Source organism: Magallana gigas, chromosome 9, assembly GCF_963853765.1.
Source record: "Magallana gigas chromosome 9, xbMagGiga1.1, whole genome shotgun sequence".
Taxonomy (NCBI): Eukaryota; Metazoa; Mollusca; class Bivalvia; order Ostreida; family Ostreidae; genus Magallana; species Magallana gigas.
In genome coordinates, this window is record NC_088861.1 from 1,043,885 (window position 1) to 1,063,807 (window position 19,923).

At 33.3% G+C, this 19,923-nt stretch overlaps 3 protein-coding genes across 3 annotated transcripts; 2 read left to right on the top strand and 1 right to left on the bottom strand.

Annotated features, from left to right (window-relative positions):
* The first annotated feature begins 674 nt into the window (after positions 1-674).
* Positions 675-3,875, top strand: LOC105341680 (uncharacterized). The gene is made up of 5 exons (XM_066070623.1): positions 675-935; positions 1,601-1,896; positions 1,982-2,072; positions 2,264-2,449; positions 3,243-3,875. Exons 1-5 carry the CDS (start codon positions 791-793, stop codon positions 3,260-3,262), a joined length of 738 nt encoding a protein of 245 aa, XP_065926695.1. The 5' UTR covers positions 675-790; the 3' UTR covers positions 3,263-3,875.
* LOC105341665 (prefoldin subunit 3) lies at positions 3,590-8,717 on the bottom strand. Its single transcript, XM_034475819.2, has 6 exons — positions 8,564-8,717; positions 5,863-5,987; positions 5,589-5,655; positions 5,192-5,290; positions 4,782-4,920; positions 3,590-3,958 (listed from the first exon to the last, which is right to left on the bottom strand). Exons 1-6 carry the CDS (start codon positions 8,663-8,665, stop codon positions 3,897-3,899), a joined length of 594 nt encoding a protein of 197 aa, XP_034331710.1. The 5' UTR covers positions 8,666-8,717; the 3' UTR covers positions 3,590-3,896.
* LOC105336504 (cullin-5) lies at positions 8,697-19,884 on the top strand. The gene is made up of 18 exons (XM_011440849.4): positions 8,697-8,764; positions 10,056-10,165; positions 10,354-10,453; positions 11,674-11,859; positions 12,073-12,214; positions 12,432-12,658; positions 13,323-13,416; positions 13,949-14,079; positions 14,337-14,444; positions 14,671-14,735; positions 14,907-15,039; positions 15,863-15,994; positions 16,229-16,352; positions 16,647-16,819; positions 16,955-17,116; positions 17,568-17,686; positions 17,918-18,041; positions 18,334-19,884. Exons 1-18 carry the CDS (start codon positions 8,750-8,752, stop codon positions 18,526-18,528), a joined length of 2,340 nt encoding a protein of 779 aa, XP_011439151.2. The 5' UTR covers positions 8,697-8,749; the 3' UTR covers positions 18,529-19,884.
* Positions 19,885-19,923: the final 39 nt, after the last annotated feature.

Below are 19,923 nucleotides of genomic sequence, written 5' to 3' on the forward strand. Positions count from 1 at the left end.
GTTATAGGTAATAAATATACCGTACAATTTTGACTGTTTTGCGGTGTATTGTTAATAACACATGGTTTGGGTTTAGGGATCCTTGACACATCTTTATAAAAGTTTGTAACAATATAGCAATTTGAACCCATTTATATCGCCAAATCTTATTGTCCATCTCTGTAGCGCAACGATTGTAGCTTTGATGATTTTTTTCTGTCACTTTCAAGTCGATAAAATCCATATCTTTGAGTTATAGAAGTTCGGGTTGGTATTAGTGTGTAGAGGACCCCTAACCCTACTCGACGATGTACAAGGTATAGAATGGTCGAGAATAAGCTAAATTTATGTTGTGTTGTGGTATCTTAAAAAATGATGCATTTGATTTTCACCTTTCAGTACGTTTGACTGATTGTAGGACTTTGTTGGTTGTTGGTCTTTATCGTTCTTTGTCCCAGTATTTGTGTTTATACATGACTACGTTCATGCAAAGGATTCTTGGTTTCTATAACACAGTAAAATTTTGAGGATATCAAACTGGTGGTATTTTAATATATGCAATTTAGCGAACTGCGATAATGCTGTTATCCACAATAACTAAAACAAAATACTATTTATGCTATTTTCTTATTTGACCAATTTTTGGAAATATTTCGAAGTTATCTTTGGAACTAATGTTTAATTTCCTTTCGGGATTTTTCTTATTTAACAATGAACAAATAATTTCGTAATCTTGATTTATTTCTACGGAACGAATCGATTTCTGTCAATAAAACGTTATAAATGTTGTCCCAGTGTCAATAAATGACATATGTTGAAGAAAAACACAAGAAAAATAGCCAATATTAACACGGCATGCACACAAATATTATTACAAGACATTTTCCCCTATAAACCACAATACTGTTCAAATGTGACGATGTTGTTGATAATCTATGGACTCCGTGGATGGATATGTGAGTAAATTACATTTAATATTCATATCTTATTTAGCACTACATTTATTTTTTTTTGGGGGGGGGGTCTTCTGGGGTGGGATGGGGTTTCTTGTTCGGGGGTCACATGGGTTTTTTGTTTTTGTTTTTTAATTTTTGGGGAGGGAGGATATTTGATTTTTCATTATTGTAAAATATCATATAATTTCTATATATTGTGATCGGTAAAAACGTAAAGGCCTGTATAACTAGCTTTTCGAATCACTCCTTTACGCGAGTAACGTACGAGACATAAGTTCTAGAACATGGTACTATTAATTATTAAAAAATACCCGAAATTTACTTGTCTCGTGAACCACTGACAGGCAGAAATATTACCCTACCTAACTACATATCAAAATTTTAATTAATGAGTTTGAAGATAACAAACAACTTCAAAAATACCATATACATTGATTTATCATACTAGTATTGTTGAAGTTTTACTAGAGAAACAGATTTGGGAGGCTATTGTAAACTATCTTGGATTGATTCCTTAAACACATGTAACAATAAAAACTAATTACCCCCCCCCCCCCCCACCCCCACCCCAAATTCATTTTATTTGTAAAATGTAAAATGTAAACTCTGCTCTGAATTAATAAAATGACACACAGTTATGTTCGTTTTGGTATCCTCTTTTATAGACGTCTATTTAACCTTGCTCTACCACGTTTACTCGGTTATTTGTCAAGAGCCTGCCAAGTGCTACAGCTGGGACACGTTCCAACAGGGCCGACTGGAGGGGAACGTCCTACGGAGTTTGTCTCGTACGGGGCCTTTCACGTGCATCAAGGAATGTCTGCTACGAAATAATTGTAAATCAGTCAACTATAATCATCAATTTCATCAGTGTGAAATCAATCATAGAAGAACAGTGAAAACCTCACTGAAAGTGGGCGCCCTTTGGCGATACCTGGAGAGAAATAAAATGGACAATCTGGTAAAATTTGCTGTACACCTTATTCGTATCATACAGTAATGGGTTTTGTTTTGTTCGTTTATTTTATTTATTTATTTTTTGGTAGGTTGATGTGTCCCCTTGCAACGGATCAATGTGTAAAAAAGGAGAGAGATGTGTGGTGTTGGCAGACAATTCGACAACCTGTAGTATTACAGGTATAAAGAATACTACGAAATTGTAGTACAAATATAAAATTATCTACCACCATATCTCCAAATGATAAAAAATAAATAAATAACTTTGGAACGGCTTTTTAAATGTGTTGAAAGGTCTTTAAAAATATCATTAGTCGTAGTACATGTATAAATACTTATAGTTTACAAAAACATATACTTTTTAAAATTAGAATGTCTGGAGCACTCGCAGCATGGAAATAAACTGGTGTTTTCCAAAGCGACCCCTGAACACAGTCCATTGGCTGTGGGGAGTGTGGTCCATTATCACTGTGCTACCAATGTCACAGTCAACATAACACGGCGATGTCAACAAACGGGCCACTGGAAAGACTTGCAGGACCCTATCGAATATTGTGGTGTGTCTTTAATTTAATTGGTTGATTTTTGTGTTTAGCGTCCCTTTCGTTCGACATATTTTTGCTTTTGAATCTCACAATTTGCTCATCTTCTATTCCCGTCACCCTTGGCTTGCAACGCTCATTTTTATTGTATGAGAGAGAGAGAGAGAGAGAGAGAGAGAGAGAGAGATAGCAATCATAATATGCGCTGTTATGTGGGACCATTTTAACAAGGCTTGGACTTTCGGTAGGTGTATCTATCTTTTTCTTACGTCAAAACAAATAAAAATGACGCTGGTTTCAAGCGAAAGATACGCCGATTGCGTAGTCTTAGCTCAAATTGAAAAGCCAGGCAAATCTTGCTGATTTTAAAGAGCCATGGATGAGTGGCCTACAATGAAATAGACATGCCTATGTCACATTGCCGTTTGACACTACAACCTAAAGTCCAAGCTCTTGTTAAATGGTTCTATCTACAAAAAAAATGCAGTAAGCAATCAATTTGGTCTTGATGTCTACTTGTCTTACCTGGCACTGACATTCATCAGAATGATTGACTATTGCCATTGTACTCGTCAGGCACGTAGCATCGTTTTTGAAAGTGGCGGGGGGGGGGGGGGGGTATGTAAGTATGTAAGTAAAATTAAGAAAAATCTATGCTGCGCAAAAAAGTGGGGGGCCAGGCCCCCTGACCCCCCCCCCCCCCCCCCCCCCCGATGCTACGTGCCTGCTTGTTGCTTTTTTCAACGCATTATATATTGTACTGCTTCTTTGAGAAATCGCTTATTTGAAACACATTATAATTTTGCAGTGTCAAAAATAACCAGGTAGTTAAACTACCAGGACCATAGATTGGTGGACATCAACCAGTGATCTTCAGCGTTGTGAACATTTATGGACTCGTATACATGTATTTTTCTATCTTAAGAGAAACAAAATGTGATCTATCCAAAGTAAAATGTAATAAGTCTACACTACCGGTTAATAAAAATGCATTTCTTTGTACTTTTTGCGACCATACTTCATGATCTTGGTGTAAAATCAGGAGAAACTTAAGAGTTTGTTACATGTAGAATCTTCTATCAAATGCATGGTGTACATAAATAACATTCCTATAATATACTAGTATAAATAAATCTCATAAGAATAACAATAAAGGTAGATTTATAAATTTATTAAATTCATATAATCAATGAAAGTTCAAATGTCATGTTTTTATTTTACAACTGATTCAAAATGCAGTCTCTAAAGAGGATATTCCTGATTTAAAAGCATTTTCATTACAAATGAAAAGAAGAAGCACAAAGAAATGTCTGCATCTTTTGTTCTAATTATCAGTTTGGCATATCCGTGATATGGTTTGATCTACAGGGGTTGTTCCAGTATTGCCTTGGCACTGCTATTACAGTAAATGATGAAAGAAGGGACTGAAGCACTGAATGAATAGTTCTGCTTTCTGCTGCTACTAGGATTTGGCTTGAGAGGCTTGCCTCCTCTTGACATCCCAGTTATAGACCCGTGCCATATCTACACCAAAGTCAAGGAACTCTACAAGATGTCTATGTATATATTTCAATTTTCATACACCAATTTCACTGATATTTACACTATTCCACTATTTTAATTTTTCTTTATTTCAAACAAAAATTAATTGTTGCTGGTAACTGGGTGTAAATTTTCAAAATGTACTAATATCGTACTTGCTCCTCCATATATGCATAGTTCTGAATGAAATATTGATTATTTTCAGCAACACACTTTACTTTAATATAGAAATATCAAAAAAATATTGGAGAGATTTTACAATTGAATGTTATTCTAATTGGTTATCATGATAATACATGTATGTAGCAAAAACTGCAGGGAAAATGTTTGTTTTTACACTGTATGCAAAATTTATATCGCAAAATCCCACGAAAAGATTTCATTGCTTAAAAAGGTCTCCGAATTGAAATATAATTGTTGAAGGTTCTGTGATAATAATTTTATTGTTACAACCCCTTATGACTATCAATACATAAAATCATTTAACATGATCTTATTTTAATTTTATCCCCAGAATTCCCTGTTAATTTTTTTGGGGGGTGGGGGTGTAAGATCTGTTAGGCTACTCAGTTCTTAAATACAGATAAAAATAAACATTATTTTTGAAAATATTTTGTAACTTTCATTTAAATTCCAAAATTACGAAAAACTGATTAATCAAAACAATGAGCTTAACAGTATCTTTAATCAAAGAGCAGATAACTCCAGTACAAACTTATATAAAATAAGTTAAACCTAAATAAATATAAGGAAGGGTTTCTGGTATTCTCATACTTCTCCTGGCGACTACTTTGTAAAAGGATACTGACTTCCAGTGTTGTAGTCTGGTCACGGATAAAACTCAGATCATCTTCTACCTGGGATAAGCTTTTATTGGCTGCCTCCAGATTCTTCTCTAGTAATACTTTAGCATCCTCTATCCCATACTCTAACATTACATTAGCCTGAAATTACGAAGATGTGCTTTAGAGTTACAAAAATATATACATGTAAATATGTATGCTTTAAGAATTTAAAGCGAGAAGGTTATCAAACCATGTAAATTAAAATTCATGATTGTGACATTTTTAGTACATGTATTCAAGATTTTTTCAGCATTTACAGAAAACATGTTAAAGGTGTTGGCTATACATGTATTTAAACAGATCCCTTTGACAAGTTCACATTTCAATAGTCTAAAAACAAAATATATTGTACTTATTTTAGCATACTTACCCCTAACCATAAATTAACATTTTCTGTAGGTGGAATTCTGGCTTTAGCATAAACTTGATCAGACAGTAAAAACCTAGTTTCCATTGGATCTGTAGTGCCCTGTATGATAAATACATAATCATAAATACATAATTTCAATTCAATAATTACATAAAAAAATAATTAAAAACTATATATTAATTAAAATCATATTTCTTGAAGCTAGTTCAGAGTTTCGCAAATTACAAAGAAGAGCAGACTGAACGATGGACTAGTTGAGTACTAAATCACTAACCTCACCCATCATTGTAATACAATGCTTGATAATTATATGTTTACATGTATACAATGAAAGTACACATGTTTACATATAATCATCAAGCATTAAGGGTACTAGTACATGTACGATAAAACTCACCTTCCTGGACTGTAAGTGTTTCACTATATCTAAAGAAGTTTTGATATCTGGAATTTGTGCCTTTAGTCTAGAAAATACAATTTGAGATACATACATGTTAAATTGGGTATAAAAATGTCAACAAATTATATTTGTGCAAGATATAAAAATCTCAGGATATGTACATAATTGTATGTTTTAACTTGACTTTCAAAAATCTAGGTTTTTTAAGGGAATGAGCCATGACTAGTAAAAACTTAACAATAATTTTACTTTTTTAGTATTCAGTACATACCTGGCCTTTTTGGTACTAAGGTTGTATTCCATGAACTTGTATTTGCTATGTGATTCATCTAATCTCTTTAACACTGCCTCTGCAGAGTCATTCCCGTCTCTCTTCATAAAACTATCAACATCTTCCTATAAGGTAAACATAATGAAATCATGGATTACTGATTTCAGGTATTCCATCCATAATTACCGGGTATCGTATTTCATATCAGATAGATTGCAAGTTCATTCATTAAATTTGAAGAGTGATTTTATCGGTAAAGGGTTTATATAATTGTCGAAGGGTTTATTATAATCATTATCTGATTATTTGTATTATCGACACCAATGTAAGTTCAATATCAATATGCAAAATGTGCTTCAATGATCATGGTGTTTTACGATGGTGATGTAGTGAAATCGTTTGTATACACCAAAAGTATAGAATTACAAAACACAAATGTGCAATGTCCTTACAGCTTCCATTGTTGACATTGGTGAATTGATTTGATACCAATGAGTCATTGTAAAGTACAAATATCTGCAATATGAAATATCTCAACAGCTAATACTACAGTTCTTAACATCTGCAAACCAATGACAATACAATATTGTCCGTATCTACACCAAACTAAGACAACCTCAATGTGAAAAAAAGTCTCAATTATAATGTAACTTAAACATTATAATCATTATGGTGAAATGATACTGATACAATATTGATACTTCTTCGTGTCTAGGAGGAAATTCCTCGCTTAAAATATTTATTATACAATTTGGGATGAATTCCGAAATGAATGGATAATATTTAAAATATTATATTTTCCTGTAATATTCTAATTGGTTTAAAACCTGTTCGGTTGCAAATCTTATTACTTAAAGCTGCTTGGTCCGATTTATTTGTTATTACAGTATCAAGTTTTTTTTCTATACAAATCATTTATCTTAGAAAGTTATGGACATTCTCCTATTTACACCAGCAGAATCAGTCTCCTTTCAAAGTTAGAAATATTCAAAGTAAATAAAAATAATTTCTTTTTGGGCAAACGAAAAAAACAAACCAAAATGCATCACGGGGATTGCTTAGAAAAGGACACCGTTTGGTTTCGTCCCCCGAATAATTGGGGTTATTCAACCCGCATGCTATGCATCGATTGTAAAGAATGCAAACTTCAGAAATATTAGCGAAGAAAACGTACACATGTTTATTTGTAATTCGTCTGATCATTTCGACCTTTATTTAAAGCGATGTCAAATTCGTTATACAACAATACCCGTCTCGTCGTCAGGGGTAAACTATAACATGAGGCGAAATAACGCGGTACCCTTTTATGTCATTTGTTTTGTTAGCAAATTTTGTACGTAGTTTTCTTTATTGAAATTTGGCTTAATTGACTGGAAAAACTACTGCAATGTCTATCATTATACATATATTTAGCATAACCATCGTTTAAAAGCGTGCTTAAAATTTGATATTAAATCGGACCAAGCAGCTTTAATTTAGAGTTCAACATTAACCTTAGTCTGTTATTCACAGACTAATAGATTTCAATTCTGACAAATAAAATTCCTGCTTAGTCAGTCCATTTGGACAAATAAAAAGTTCAATCTGCTTATATTATCAATATGCAATTGACTTTTTTCAGGAAAACCCTGTCATTGACCATATTTTCAGTATCTAGCAAGATGCAAACTGATATGATTCAGTGCGGTGATTATTATAGAGTTACCGAGCGAAAACAACAGATGTATGCAGGATGTTATGGGTGACTTGATTTTCTTTAGGCCCTAAATGGATTATGAGAAAATAGGTGACAAGGGCATTTAATTTAAATGAATTATGTTTAAATTATTTGTCATAAATTGCTTATCACTTTTAACTGATTTTGAAAGAACTTAGAGAAAGAAATTCAAAAGAAAATGGTCTAGCTCAAAGCCTTGATCTATTGCACACATATATTATTAACATCTGTAATGGAGGCATACACCATGTACACAGAAATCGAAAATACCCAGCTCATTGCTATGCAACGAATACAATACAACTAATTGAGTGCTACACCTGTACGAAACTTCTTGGGGATCAATCTTACAAACTATAGACATATAGAAAAACTTCTTAACCAAAAGTTGTTGCATTTGATTCACATTATTGCAAATTTATATCAAAAATTTAAAAAAAAAAAAAAAAAATGTACTCTAAATTTATATCCCATTTGGGCTATTATATCCCAAACGGGCTATTATATCCCATTTAAGAGATTGGTCCCAACCTGTTAGCCAAAATACAGTAATGCATTTTAATTTAATTTTGATAGGCAGATAAAATTTCCTGCAGACTAGTTAAAGTAAACAGGCATTAGTCTCGGTGATCTAATATATAAGACAGTTTGTGTCGAACCCTGTAAGAAAAAAACTATATTAAAGGGATTCAACAAAAAAAAAACAATGTAAATATCTGTAATAGGATACTGTTACAATATGCTATATGCAACTGTCAATATTGTGTTAATTGGAAGCATATTTACATAAAATGTATAATAGCAATACAGTCACTAAATACAAGATCAAGCAAGTTCAAACTTTGTCATTTGCTACACATGTTATGTCCCTAACCACAATGTAAATAACCATTTTTGGCAATGTACTTATTTATACTCATACAACACCAATCCAATATCTACAAAACAAGAATAGCTGATTTGAACTTGAATTGTGTTATTTACCACAAATTCAGCTTGGGGTATTCCAAGTGCGCCTTTGGTATCGCTGTTTTGCACAGGCGTGCTTGTTTCTGTCGCCATGTTGAATGCGTAATCTCGTTCCATACGAGAGTTTAAAGTTTCGGTGTACCTTTGGAATGTACATGCGCTAGTTATTATAATCAAGAGGCGTCCCGAAAAGGAAAAAATATGGCGATGTTGAAGGTAATATTTTGGTTTAATATAATATATGATTTAATTGCTTTAATTTTTTGTGAAAATATATTTTTTAGGATTCCTTATTTGTTGAGCTATGTTAATGTCACTTTCTCGTAATTTTACCCATCAGGATCCATTGTGTACATTTTATTACGAAATTAAGATTAATAAACAAACACTATCCCATAAGTGATAACCATTTTAGGATCACATTAAGAATAGACAATGATATTTTGATATGACGTTATGAAAAAAAAAGAAATCAATGGTTATATTTTCGGAGATGAAATAACCTCTCACTTCTTCAAATTAAGGCAGTTCTGTTCAACATTTCAGATTCATATAATTGTCAACATCAAACACATGAGTAATTGCAAATCTTTGAAGCTTGAAAGACTACTTCACAATAGAAAAACACATTTCTCAACTCAGTTTTGCAATGAAAAAAAAATGTAAAAGTTTGTACAATATGATAGTACTGCGTTGCTCTTACTTCAGCATTGTATTTTCATTCAATGAATAATGTGTGATCGATGGTCAGAATGGGTCAAATACTGGCACCAGATAGCTCAGTTGGTAGAGCACCTGACTAGAGATACAGGGGGCCTGGGTTCAAATTTCAGTCTTGTCTGTCCTTATTTCTCCCATCCTGTTACATTTGGTGCAGTGCCAACCCCTGATAATGGCAGGTTACTCCTCCCAGAGGAAGAGCCTGGGATGATCTTTAAAGTCAAAGATTATTTAAGTAGGTAGGAATGTGACAGTATGACCAGTACAAATCCAATTTACCAGCGCCAGATAGATCATTTGGTATAGTATCTGACACGATATTAAGGGGGCCTGAGTTTAAATTCTGGTCTGGTCAGTCATTAGTTCTTGGTTCCATTTTCCCCATTTGTTTATGGGTTAATACGACAAGGGCTAGCCTATTATAAAAGGGTTATATGTCATTAGACACACTGCTGTATCTGAATTCAAAAGAATGCAAATTCATTTATAAATTTTGGGAATAGACTTCCATGTTTCAACAATGTGTGAATATTAAGTATTCTTTATGGTATCATGAGATGTATAAACGTAACTGTATAATTATGTTTTTGTGTCAGAAAATAAAAATAAGTCATAGGAAACAATGCAATGAATGAATCCAAACTTGCATTTAGTTTAAGAAAAAGGAAAAAAATATAAATCCAAAGTATGGCAATTTATGCCAGCAACTAAAAGCTAGGCCTCATAAGGCCAGTTATAAAATGTACTATAACAATTTTGCTCACATTTGTATTTCAAAATTTTACAGCAACAAGGCCAATCACAGTTTGAAGAAAGATGGCCTACAATGAGACTGACAGCCCTCAAGTTGTTACGTCAGGAACCCGTCACAAAGGCGGAGTGGCAGGACCTGTTTTGGTATAGTTCTATACCTACATAGGCTACATAGGCTATGATATTAAAGAAAGATTAAATTTGTGAAACTCTTGCTATAAGCTTGAAATAATTCAGAGTCATGTCTATCATATGGGGCAACAAAACACTATGGTCATGAAGATTTTGAAGAAAAAAAATTAATGTTTTTAAAAAATTTACTTTTTTTTCAGTGCGGTACATTCAGTTTGCCTTTGGGATGATAAAGGACCACAGAAAATGTATAAAGCTTTACAAGATGATATTTTAGATTTCATCAGACATGCTCAAGCTGTAAGTGCTTTTACTTAAGACAATTTTTTTACAGTCATGTTTGTTACAAGTATTTTCATACTGATAGAGAGAATTTACTACAGCTATAATTTGAAAAGTAATTTTCCAGTTTTCTTTTCTCTCTGTATATATCGAACAAAGATACAATTCAAACAGAATATGGCTTTTGAAGATTATACAGCCTACTCCGGATATATTGAAATTCAGGGGACCATGCAATTTATTTCAATATATCCGTATTTCATTATAAGCGAAATTGACTGACGTAAAGCCGCCATTTTGGAAAGTTCAATCCCGATGTAAGCATAGAAAACCAAACCCGAACAAATTATTAGATCATCATTAATCTATTACAATAAACGGATTACATGGAACATTAGTCCTTGAAAGTTTGATTAAAATTATATCCGAAAGTTATGTAACTTTCGTTTTGTTACTATCTTAAACCTCATCAAAATCTCGGATCGCATTCTTTTACGTTTTAGAAAAACGTTAGAGAAAAATCACCACACTCAAACGCTTCAAATATTGCTGAACGCTGCTTGTATATCATCGTAAGTGTACACGCGATAATCTCAAAATCCTTAGCTATTTCGAATTTAGGCTTTGTTCTTTCATCAATAGACATAACTAGTTTGTATTGAGCGTCCGGATATAAGGTATTTCTTTTCCGTGGGGTTTCCATATTACGTCTAGCCTCAATACATCCGTATTCGTAAAAACAAAAAATTAAACAGTGAATAAATTTTACTTTTTAATAAAAGTATAAAAACACACATGAAGAGAAACTTATCAATTCACACCGTTGTATATCAACCGGTCAGTCTGGCATAATTACTGTCACCAACTGTGACGACAGCCGCCAGGGAGAACTTCAATATAACCGTTATAAAAACAACTAATTATCACCTTTGGGGACCGACCAGTGGCTTCAATATAAGCGATATTTCAAAATAACCGATTTCATTATATCCGTGAAATCAATGCAAAGAATATGAGAGGTAAAATCGGGGGATTTATTTTTATTTCAAAATAAGCAAAATTTCAAATTAAGCGAGTTCAATATAAGTGGAGTAAGCTGTATTTATATCTGAGTCCATAGTCCATTTTCGTATTTGGTTTTAAGGGTATATAATATTATGCCTTTAAATGTTAAATTTTCTGTATTTCAATGGTTTACTGATAATGATAATCTAATGTACGTGTACTTTGTTTTACAGAGAGTTTTACAACACCAGGAAGATTCTTCTTTACTGAAGGCATACATTGCTGAATGGGGGAAATTTTTCACCCAGTGTGACTATCTCCCCAAACCATTCATGCAGCTGGTGACATCACTGGCAGGGAAACCTCATGGGAGTGTCCAGCAAAAGAAGACACAGGGGGAGGAGAGTCTTGTCAGAAAGGTTTGTGGAGAGAGAGAGAGAGAGAGAGAGAGAGAGAGAGAGAGAGAGGAATATTAACTGTAAATTGCTCAACAGTTCTGTTTTACTAAATATATGTCAGCCAGAGTACAAAAATGGTGGGTCTCATTTAATCATCTTAAGACCACAACATTTAATTCATGTTGTGGTAGGTTTTTTTCATTAAACTAATTAAGACGATTCTTTGTTTAACAGTTGATGCTGGACAGCTGGAATGAGAGTATCTTCTCGAACATAAAGCAACGACTACAGGACAGTGCCATGAAACTTATTTTTGCAGAAAGAAATGGTGAAGCTTTTGATTCACAGCTTGTGATAGGGGTCAGGGAGTCTTATGGTGAGATAATGATAACTTTCCTAGATGTAAAACTACTGGTATATAAAATTTTCATATAATAGTTATGAATAAAAAGCAAGCGAATCATTGCATATTTTGATTGCTTTTATACACTTTGTTTTCAGTGTCAATTTAAGTCAGGCAAGTTTTTACATTTTTTTATGTCAAACAAAGGTGAGGTGGTTGACTAAATTATTCGTGGTATTTTTTTTGGCAGTGAATCTGAGCTCAGATGTTGAAGACAAATTAAAGATCTACAGAGAAAATTTTGAAAAGGCTTATCTAGAAGCCACAGAGAAATTCTACAAGTTAAAAGCGCCTCTATATTTGGAGGCCAATGGAGTGCAGAATTACATGAGATACGCCGACTGTAAGCTCAAGGAGGAGGAAGCCAGGGCATTACGTTACCTAGAAACGGGCTGGGGGTGCAACTCCGTAGCAACAGTGAGTAGATCAGTCAAATTTGAGGAACTGTAAAAGCACCATATTTAGTGGAGATGGACTCTCAACAAATTAGCAAAGTTTTGATTTAATGCATTTCTTTACGTGTAGAGATGCACACTGTACTTGAATTAGTAGAAGCTGCTCTCCACTAGTAATGCTAAATAGAATACACAATCAATTGTAATACATCAACAGTTTGAAATTAATAAAGAAGCATAGGTACTGTAAAAGTGGTTATTTACGCTGGTGGATAAGTACGTGTTTTCAATGGTCAAACAAAATGTTTTGGTATTAAATATGTGTATAAGTAAGATGCGTGATCTACCACATGAATGTTTTGAGTTTTTTACCATACATGCATGGGTATTTTACACAGTTTCAAGCTTACCGAGTAGCTAGTGTAAATTCCCACCATGTGTAAATAACCACTTTTACAGTAGTTAATCAGTGGATAAGATTGAAACAAATACATAGTACATGTTTATGTGTTCAATCAAAAAGCAATGGTTGTGTATGCGTGGATTGAACCAAACTTGACAAAATGACCCATGTGTTCTATGCCTCCTGATGAATATTCATGAAAAAATAGTTTTTCTGTTTTTACCAAAATTATATCCAATCAATTCTTTCAATACTACCATTTTAAACCCTTTTTCCCTTACAGCTGACAGAGTGTTGTGTAAACGTTTTGGTTACTGCTTTCAAAGAGACAATTCTCAAGGAGTGTGCCTCAATGATAAAGAACAATGAAACCGAGAGTAAGTCACTTAGCTTCAAATACTGCATATCATCATTTATGTTAGCCAGTATGTAAAATGAATTTTACTTGAATATCTTTAAGAAGTCCTTATATGTATTTACCAAATGATAAAGAAAAGTATTCTAAGCAGGGCTCTCATTCATGTTTTTGAGATACTACCTGGTATTTTGAATTGTACGTTGAAGAATTATTGGGACCCAATACTGTCTGCAGTTTGGTACTTGAGACTATCAATGACTGTCATAATTTATTTTTCGAGAGTTACTCTTTGGTTAAGGAAAACCACCCATGAAAGGCTTTAACATGTAACACTTCTCAATTGTTTATACTTAAATTTCTGATATGGCCACTATAATTCAAACCAGATTATTTTGCTTTACTTTGTAGAGTAAATTTAATTTTAGAGAGTTACCGGTGCTCTTTGGTTAAGGAAAACCACCCATGAAAGGCTTTAACATGTAACACTTCTCAATTGTTTATCTGATATGGCCACTATAATTCAGACCTGATTATTTTGTTTTACTTTGTAGAGTTACGGCTGATGTTCAGTCTGATGGACCGTGTCCCTGATGGCATCACACCAATGTTACACGACCTGGAGGCCTACATTGTTAGTCAGGGTCTGGCTGACATGATAGCTGCTGCTGAAACCATCACCACTGTAAGTTAACAATTACTAGAGGCATAACTGTAGTTCTATTTGGAAAAGTTGGGTTAGTAGGGCAATGGTCCATAGCTTTAAAAACTTTTGATTTATTGCACATAAAAATGTGCACTGCTAGTTTTGACCTATTTTCCTAATTTACTAACTCGTAAAATTGATACTTAAAAATTTGGAAGACATTTTAATTTTAATGACTTTACTTTACTCTCTTCAGAGTTTCATGTTTTAGATATTAAATGTATTTTTTTCTTTAGGACTCTGAGAAGTATGTAGAGCAACTGTTGGAGTTGTTTAACAGATTTAGTACCCTGGTATACGATGCCTTCAATGACGATCCCCGATTTCTTACCTCTAGAGACAAGGTATACCACAACCGTTTATTGTGTACCAGTACTACTGACTTAGGGAACAACTGTTGTGATTAATTTTGTGTGTCTGAATTACAAGTTCATGTATATTTGCAAACTATCTATCTAACTTTTAAGTAGAAAAACAAGAAGATAAATGATATTTATGTGTGATGTACATGAATATTTTAGAATTATTTTTCTATTGCTGTGTCTGTATCTTTTTTTTCTATTTTTGCAGGCATATAAAACTGTTGTCAATGATACCTCTGTTTTCCGATTGGAAATTCCCATGAAAAATAAAGGGTAGGTCATCTGGGGGAGTCAAAAGATTAATTTACCAAAAGTTTGTTAATTTATAGTGTAATTGATATTTTCTATACTGTTAAAATGATTTTTAATATCATTAACTTAGCATTTGGAGAAAACAATATTTGTGTCATTTGTAGACTCAAAACAATTTGATTTTGTTTGTAGCATTGGTGCCAAAACTCAGCCAGAGTCTAAATGCCCAGAACTTTTGGCCAATTACTGTGATATGTTACTGCGTAAAACTCCACTCAGCAAAAAACTAACATCAGAAGAAGTGGAAAAGAAACTCAGAGATGTGGTATGTAAAAGACTTCTACTTCCGTTGGGGGTTACAAATGTTTGGTGGGCATTTCTGGTGTTTTCTTTCTAATTGTATGGCTGATTCAATTAATCTTATCTCATGAACCATGAAGTACTTAAGGAATGAATTTAATTTCTACCTATGTTATAAGATATAACATAACTTGGGGCAGTTTACCCTTTATAAACCGCGAAGCGGTTTATAAAAAAGCGTAAACTGTTCCAAGTTATGTTATACTCGTATAACATAGGTAGAAATTAAATTTATTCCTTATAATTTAATTTTATATTATTTAAATTAGATAATAAGGCCCATTACTTAGTTAAAACATGTTAATTTGTACAAAATTTAAACGTAACGTCAAGCGGATTAATAGGTTTCGCTCGCGCGTCGTATTGTGACGTAGACAAGTTATGTTATACGATATTTATGAATTTGTTTAGCCAATCAAATGAGGCGTTACAATAAGAATTAAATTATATCAAGTAAATCACTTGAATACCTGAGAAAGTAATTGTAAATGTGAAAATGTAATTTTGCAAGATTTACAATTTGTCATAATACAGGTAATATACAAGTCCATTTTCTGATCAGTGATTCTTAAAAATAAGTTTCTATAATTTAATGCATTACAAATACATGTAACTTAAAAAAACTGATTCTATATACGAACCTTGCAATCAATGACAATATTTTGTATTTATGTCATTTTATAAGAGGGCATTTATAGGTTTCTGTTTACTGATGACATTGAGCTTATCAATAAAATACCCTTACATGTATATATATGATTAAGATCAATGGTACATTTTCATTTCAGCTCCTGGTCTTAAAATATGTACAGAACAAAGATGTGTTTATGAGATATCACAAGGCCCACCTGACCCGGAGACTGATATTGGATACATCAGCTGACAACGAGAAGGAGGAGAATATGGTGGAGTGGCTAAGGGTCAGTAATTATTACACAGGAAGGTTATTGCTAACAGTAATTAGATATAATAGAGGCATTGTTGATTTTGCATTGGATAATAATTTTGCGAGGTAGTATCTTTTTTTATGTATAGTAGTCTTTGCAGAAAAATTGTCAGTACCATTTTATAATACCCGTTACCTAAAAAAGCAATCTTGATGATGAAGAACACAGTAACACAGCAATAAGATGTATACATGATATTATTTTCAGGAAGTGGGCATGCCTGCTGATTATGTGAATAAGCTGGCCAGGATGTTCCAGGATATCAAAGTCAGCGACGATCTCAACCAGGAGTTTAAAGATGCCCACAGAAACAATAACGAAGGCATTGCAGGTAAGATACAGAATTTTGAAAATTCACACAACATTTCCGTTCCTGTACAGTACATATTAATCATACTTGAACTGTCTTTAACTAGTCAATTTTAAAGTACTTCAAAAAGTACATGATTGTAAATTCCCCGAGTCACAAGCTAGTTTCCTAAATATCTGAGCAGTTTGTTCCTAAATTCAAATTTACCCTCATCCCAAACAACTTTAAGTTCAAGCAAATTTTATAATGAATAGTAAAAAGGTAATGTAAAAAAGCAGTGACAAAGTTTCATCAGTTCTTTTTTACTCTTTATAGATTCCATCAACATAAAGATTCTGAATGCGGGGGCATGGGCACGCTCCAGTGACCGTGTGACAGTGTCCCTCCCCATGGAGCTGGAAGACTACATCCCTCAGGTGGAGGAGTTCTACCGCCTGAAACACAGTGGCCGCAAGTTACAGTGGCACCACCTCATGTCAAACGGAATTGTGAGTTCTTTTCTTGATCTAATGGTCCACATCTGTTATAAGATTTTACTGGTCCCTGTACTTTTACTTGCATTTGAATCTTAGAGTTCTTGCAATATTGGTATTTACTCTATTATGTTTCCTTTTCCTCTTCAGATTACATTTGGGAACGATATAGGTCGGTTTGACCTAGAAGTAACCACATTTCAAATGGCTGTGCTGTTTGCATGGAATCAGAGGCCAAAGGACCGGATTTCTTACGAGAGTCTGAAGTTGGCCACCGAGTTACCAGACACAGAGCTGAGGAGGACACTCTGGGTTTGTTTTAATTTTTCTTTGCTCTGTATTACTAGTAATTCTCAGCTAATATACTTATCTGCATACATGAGGCACTCTCCTGTGTTGACAATCTGTAGCAACATTTACAATTTATCATCCAGTCTTTTTCCCACAGTTGATGTTAGCAGTGGTAGTTTTTCTCCAGTTTTCTTTCAGTCATCTATGGGGCCATTTGTTATCATTTATAGCTCATTTAATAGGGGGCTGTTTTACATATATTCATGTCATTAATACCTTTAAGCTGGCAATTATAAAATATGAGCTAAATATCTTTTAACTTATTACTTGTAGAATGGTACAAACATTTCCAAAAAATTTCATGTATAAGGAACATGAATTATATAATGGGTTTTTAAAGAGTAAAGATGTTCAGTAGGAGAACGTTTTGGTTACCAGGTAATTATTTCGTATTGTTTTCTTTCTTTAATAGTCCTTAATAGCCTTTCCAAAGATTAAGCGCCAGCTGTTACTATGTGACCCCGATGCTAAGTCCGCCAAAGATTTTGATGATGCTACTCAGTTCTGGGTCAACCAAGAATTTGCACTCATGTAAGTCATAAAAACATCTACAGAATTCCATAAAGTATTTGATAATATACCATAACGTGCATTTTGGGTGATTCTGTTTGCATGCTTCAATGTTAATAAAGACCTAAAAGTTTTTGCAAAAAAAAATCATTGGTATACATTTTGCATATACAATTGTATGAGGAAAAAAATTTTAACTGCCTAAACTGGTACAGTCATTTTTAATGAGGTGGCCGGTTTTTTTTTTCTCAGTAAAAATGGTAAAGTTCAGAAGAGAGGCAAGATCAATCTAGTGGGACGCTTGCAGCTTTCTACAGAGAAGAGCAAAGAGGAGGACAATGAAGGAATTATGCAGTTACGAATTCTACGAGTCCAGGTGGGTCACAGTTTCTCTACTGTTAGTGCGAGATAAATTAAAAAATTTCTCCTAGCCAAAAGGTACTTTCAACCTGCAATATTTTAGAAACAAGTAAAATGTTTGTATTTCAAAGAGTTTTCTTTCAGCTCTCTACGTACATGCATACATTGTGAAAAAACATTTTTTGCAAAATTGTATGGTCAGAAATATACCTCCACAATTTTAAATATTGATGGTATTAGTATTAATACATGTGCATGTAAATGTAAAGACGGTGTCTTGTGGTTGACAATTGTTTGTGTCATTACAGGAAGCGATTGTCAAAATTATGAAGATGAGGAAGAGGATAACCAATGCAGCTTTGCAAACAGAACTTGTAGAAATATTGCGCAATATGTTCCTACCTTCCAAAAAACTAATCAAAGAGCAAATCGAGTGGCTCATAGAGCACAAATACATGAAGAGAGATGAGGAAAACATAAACATGTTCATTTACATGGCATAAATTGTGATACAGTATTTTGGAATTCCAGAAAATGCGGAACAGAATTTATAGTGGAGCACATGGTGGTACTACAGTGGAGCATAGCACCACAATAGTTTGCTGTGTTTATGCTGCATTTATGCTGCTGTAGATGAAGATTTTCAGAGAGGACAAGTGTTCTGTTCCTGATCATACAGCATGTGTTCCTTGGCACACAGCAGTGATTTTATCCACCTCATTTTCATCAGTAGACATTTCTCCTTTCAATAAGAACAGTAATATGTATTTATATATAAGATCTGACATTCATCATTTCTAACTTTGGAATTTAATTTTTAAACTTTCTATTCCAGTATATTATGAGTTTCCAGTTTACAAATTCATCTCTTCCATCAGATGTCTGTCCTTTCTTTCCAGTCTTTGTACAATATTTTGGAGAATTTCTAATGGAATGTTATTATTATTGGCGATAATTCGTATGTGTAGAAATATTGTTCAGGGTGAAAGTCCAGTGGCGAGAATGATAGATGATTTTGTGCGTGGTTTTTTGAATACATTTTTAAGGATATTCTAGCAGTGGTCTACATGTATTTCCTGAGGGCTTTCATGAGTAGATTTATTACACGTTTTCATTGGACCTTTCTTACAAAAATAAATTTGATGACATACCTTTTGTACATGTTCATATTATACACATACATTTTGAGTACAAATGAATGCTGGATCCTCAAATTGTTGAACATTTCAGTAATTTCATATCTGTTATTTATTCCTGTTTTTGTTGTTGATAAGTTTACATCTGTATTACATGTGTACTTTATCAACTTTATTTTTTAAATTATTTAAAGGATATTCTATACATCTTAAAAAAAAGAAATAACAGATAATTTTTACCTGTCCGTTTTACCTGCACCATACATGTTATTGATTTGTACACTGATTACCACAGACAAAATGTCTACAAAATATGTACAGGTTTAAATGTATATTAATGATTCTGTCTTCAAATCTGTCTTTTATGAAACCTGTACTAAGGTCAACCGCGAAATAAAGTAAAAATTCTCTTAAATTACTACACATTTTAAAATTCTCTCGCCTCATAGATAGATGCTTTGTACATGTTCAAGTTCAGGTACAGTATACCTGCTGTTACTTTATACATCAATGTACATAGTAGGTTCAAGAATATTGTTCTGTGACTGTGTACACTGCAAGTTAATGCTAGTTATTATTTGTGCTTGAAGGAAATATTGCATGATATACTGAGTGATTTTTTTAAAAGAGAATGCAAGAATTCGAATGCATGTGTATGTTAATGTAAAAATGTAATGTGTAAAGCGAGGTTTTGTGTAATAAACTCAAAATTACATCAATGTACATGTATTGTCTGCATTTTCCTTTTAAGAGTGAAAAGTG

Bases quoted from the DNA above. Each gene is read 5' to 3' on its own strand.
- LOC105341680 (XM_066070623.1), top strand. From the start codon at position 791: ATGTTGAAGAAAAACACAAGAAAAATAGCCAATATTAACACGGCATGC. The intron at 936-1,600 runs GTGAGTAAATTA...CCTCTTTTATAG, and splicing joins TGGACTCCGTGGATGGATAT to ACGTCTATTTAACCTTGCTC. The intron at 2,073-2,263 runs GTATAAAGAATA...TTTTAAAATTAG, and splicing joins GACAACCTGTAGTATTACAG to AATGTCTGGAGCACTCGCAG.
- LOC105341665 (XM_034475819.2), bottom strand. From the start codon at position 8,665: ATGGAACGAGATTACGCATTCAACATGGCGACAGAAACAAGCACGCCT. The intron at 5,656-5,862 runs GTATGTACTGAA...TGTATTTTCTAG, and splicing joins CTTAGTACCAAAAAGGCCAG to ACTAAAGGCACAAATTCCAG. The intron at 3,959-4,781 runs GTATCCTTTTAC...ACTTTGGTGTAG, and splicing joins GACTACAACACTGGAAGTCA to ATATGGCACGGGTCTATAAC.
- LOC105336504 (XM_011440849.4), top strand. The intron at 10,454-11,673 runs GTAAGTGCTTTT...TTTGTTTTACAG, and splicing joins TCATCAGACATGCTCAAGCT to AGAGTTTTACAACACCAGGA. The intron at 18,042-18,333 runs GTGGGTCACAGT...GTGTCATTACAG, and splicing joins TACGAATTCTACGAGTCCAG to GAAGCGATTGTCAAAATTAT.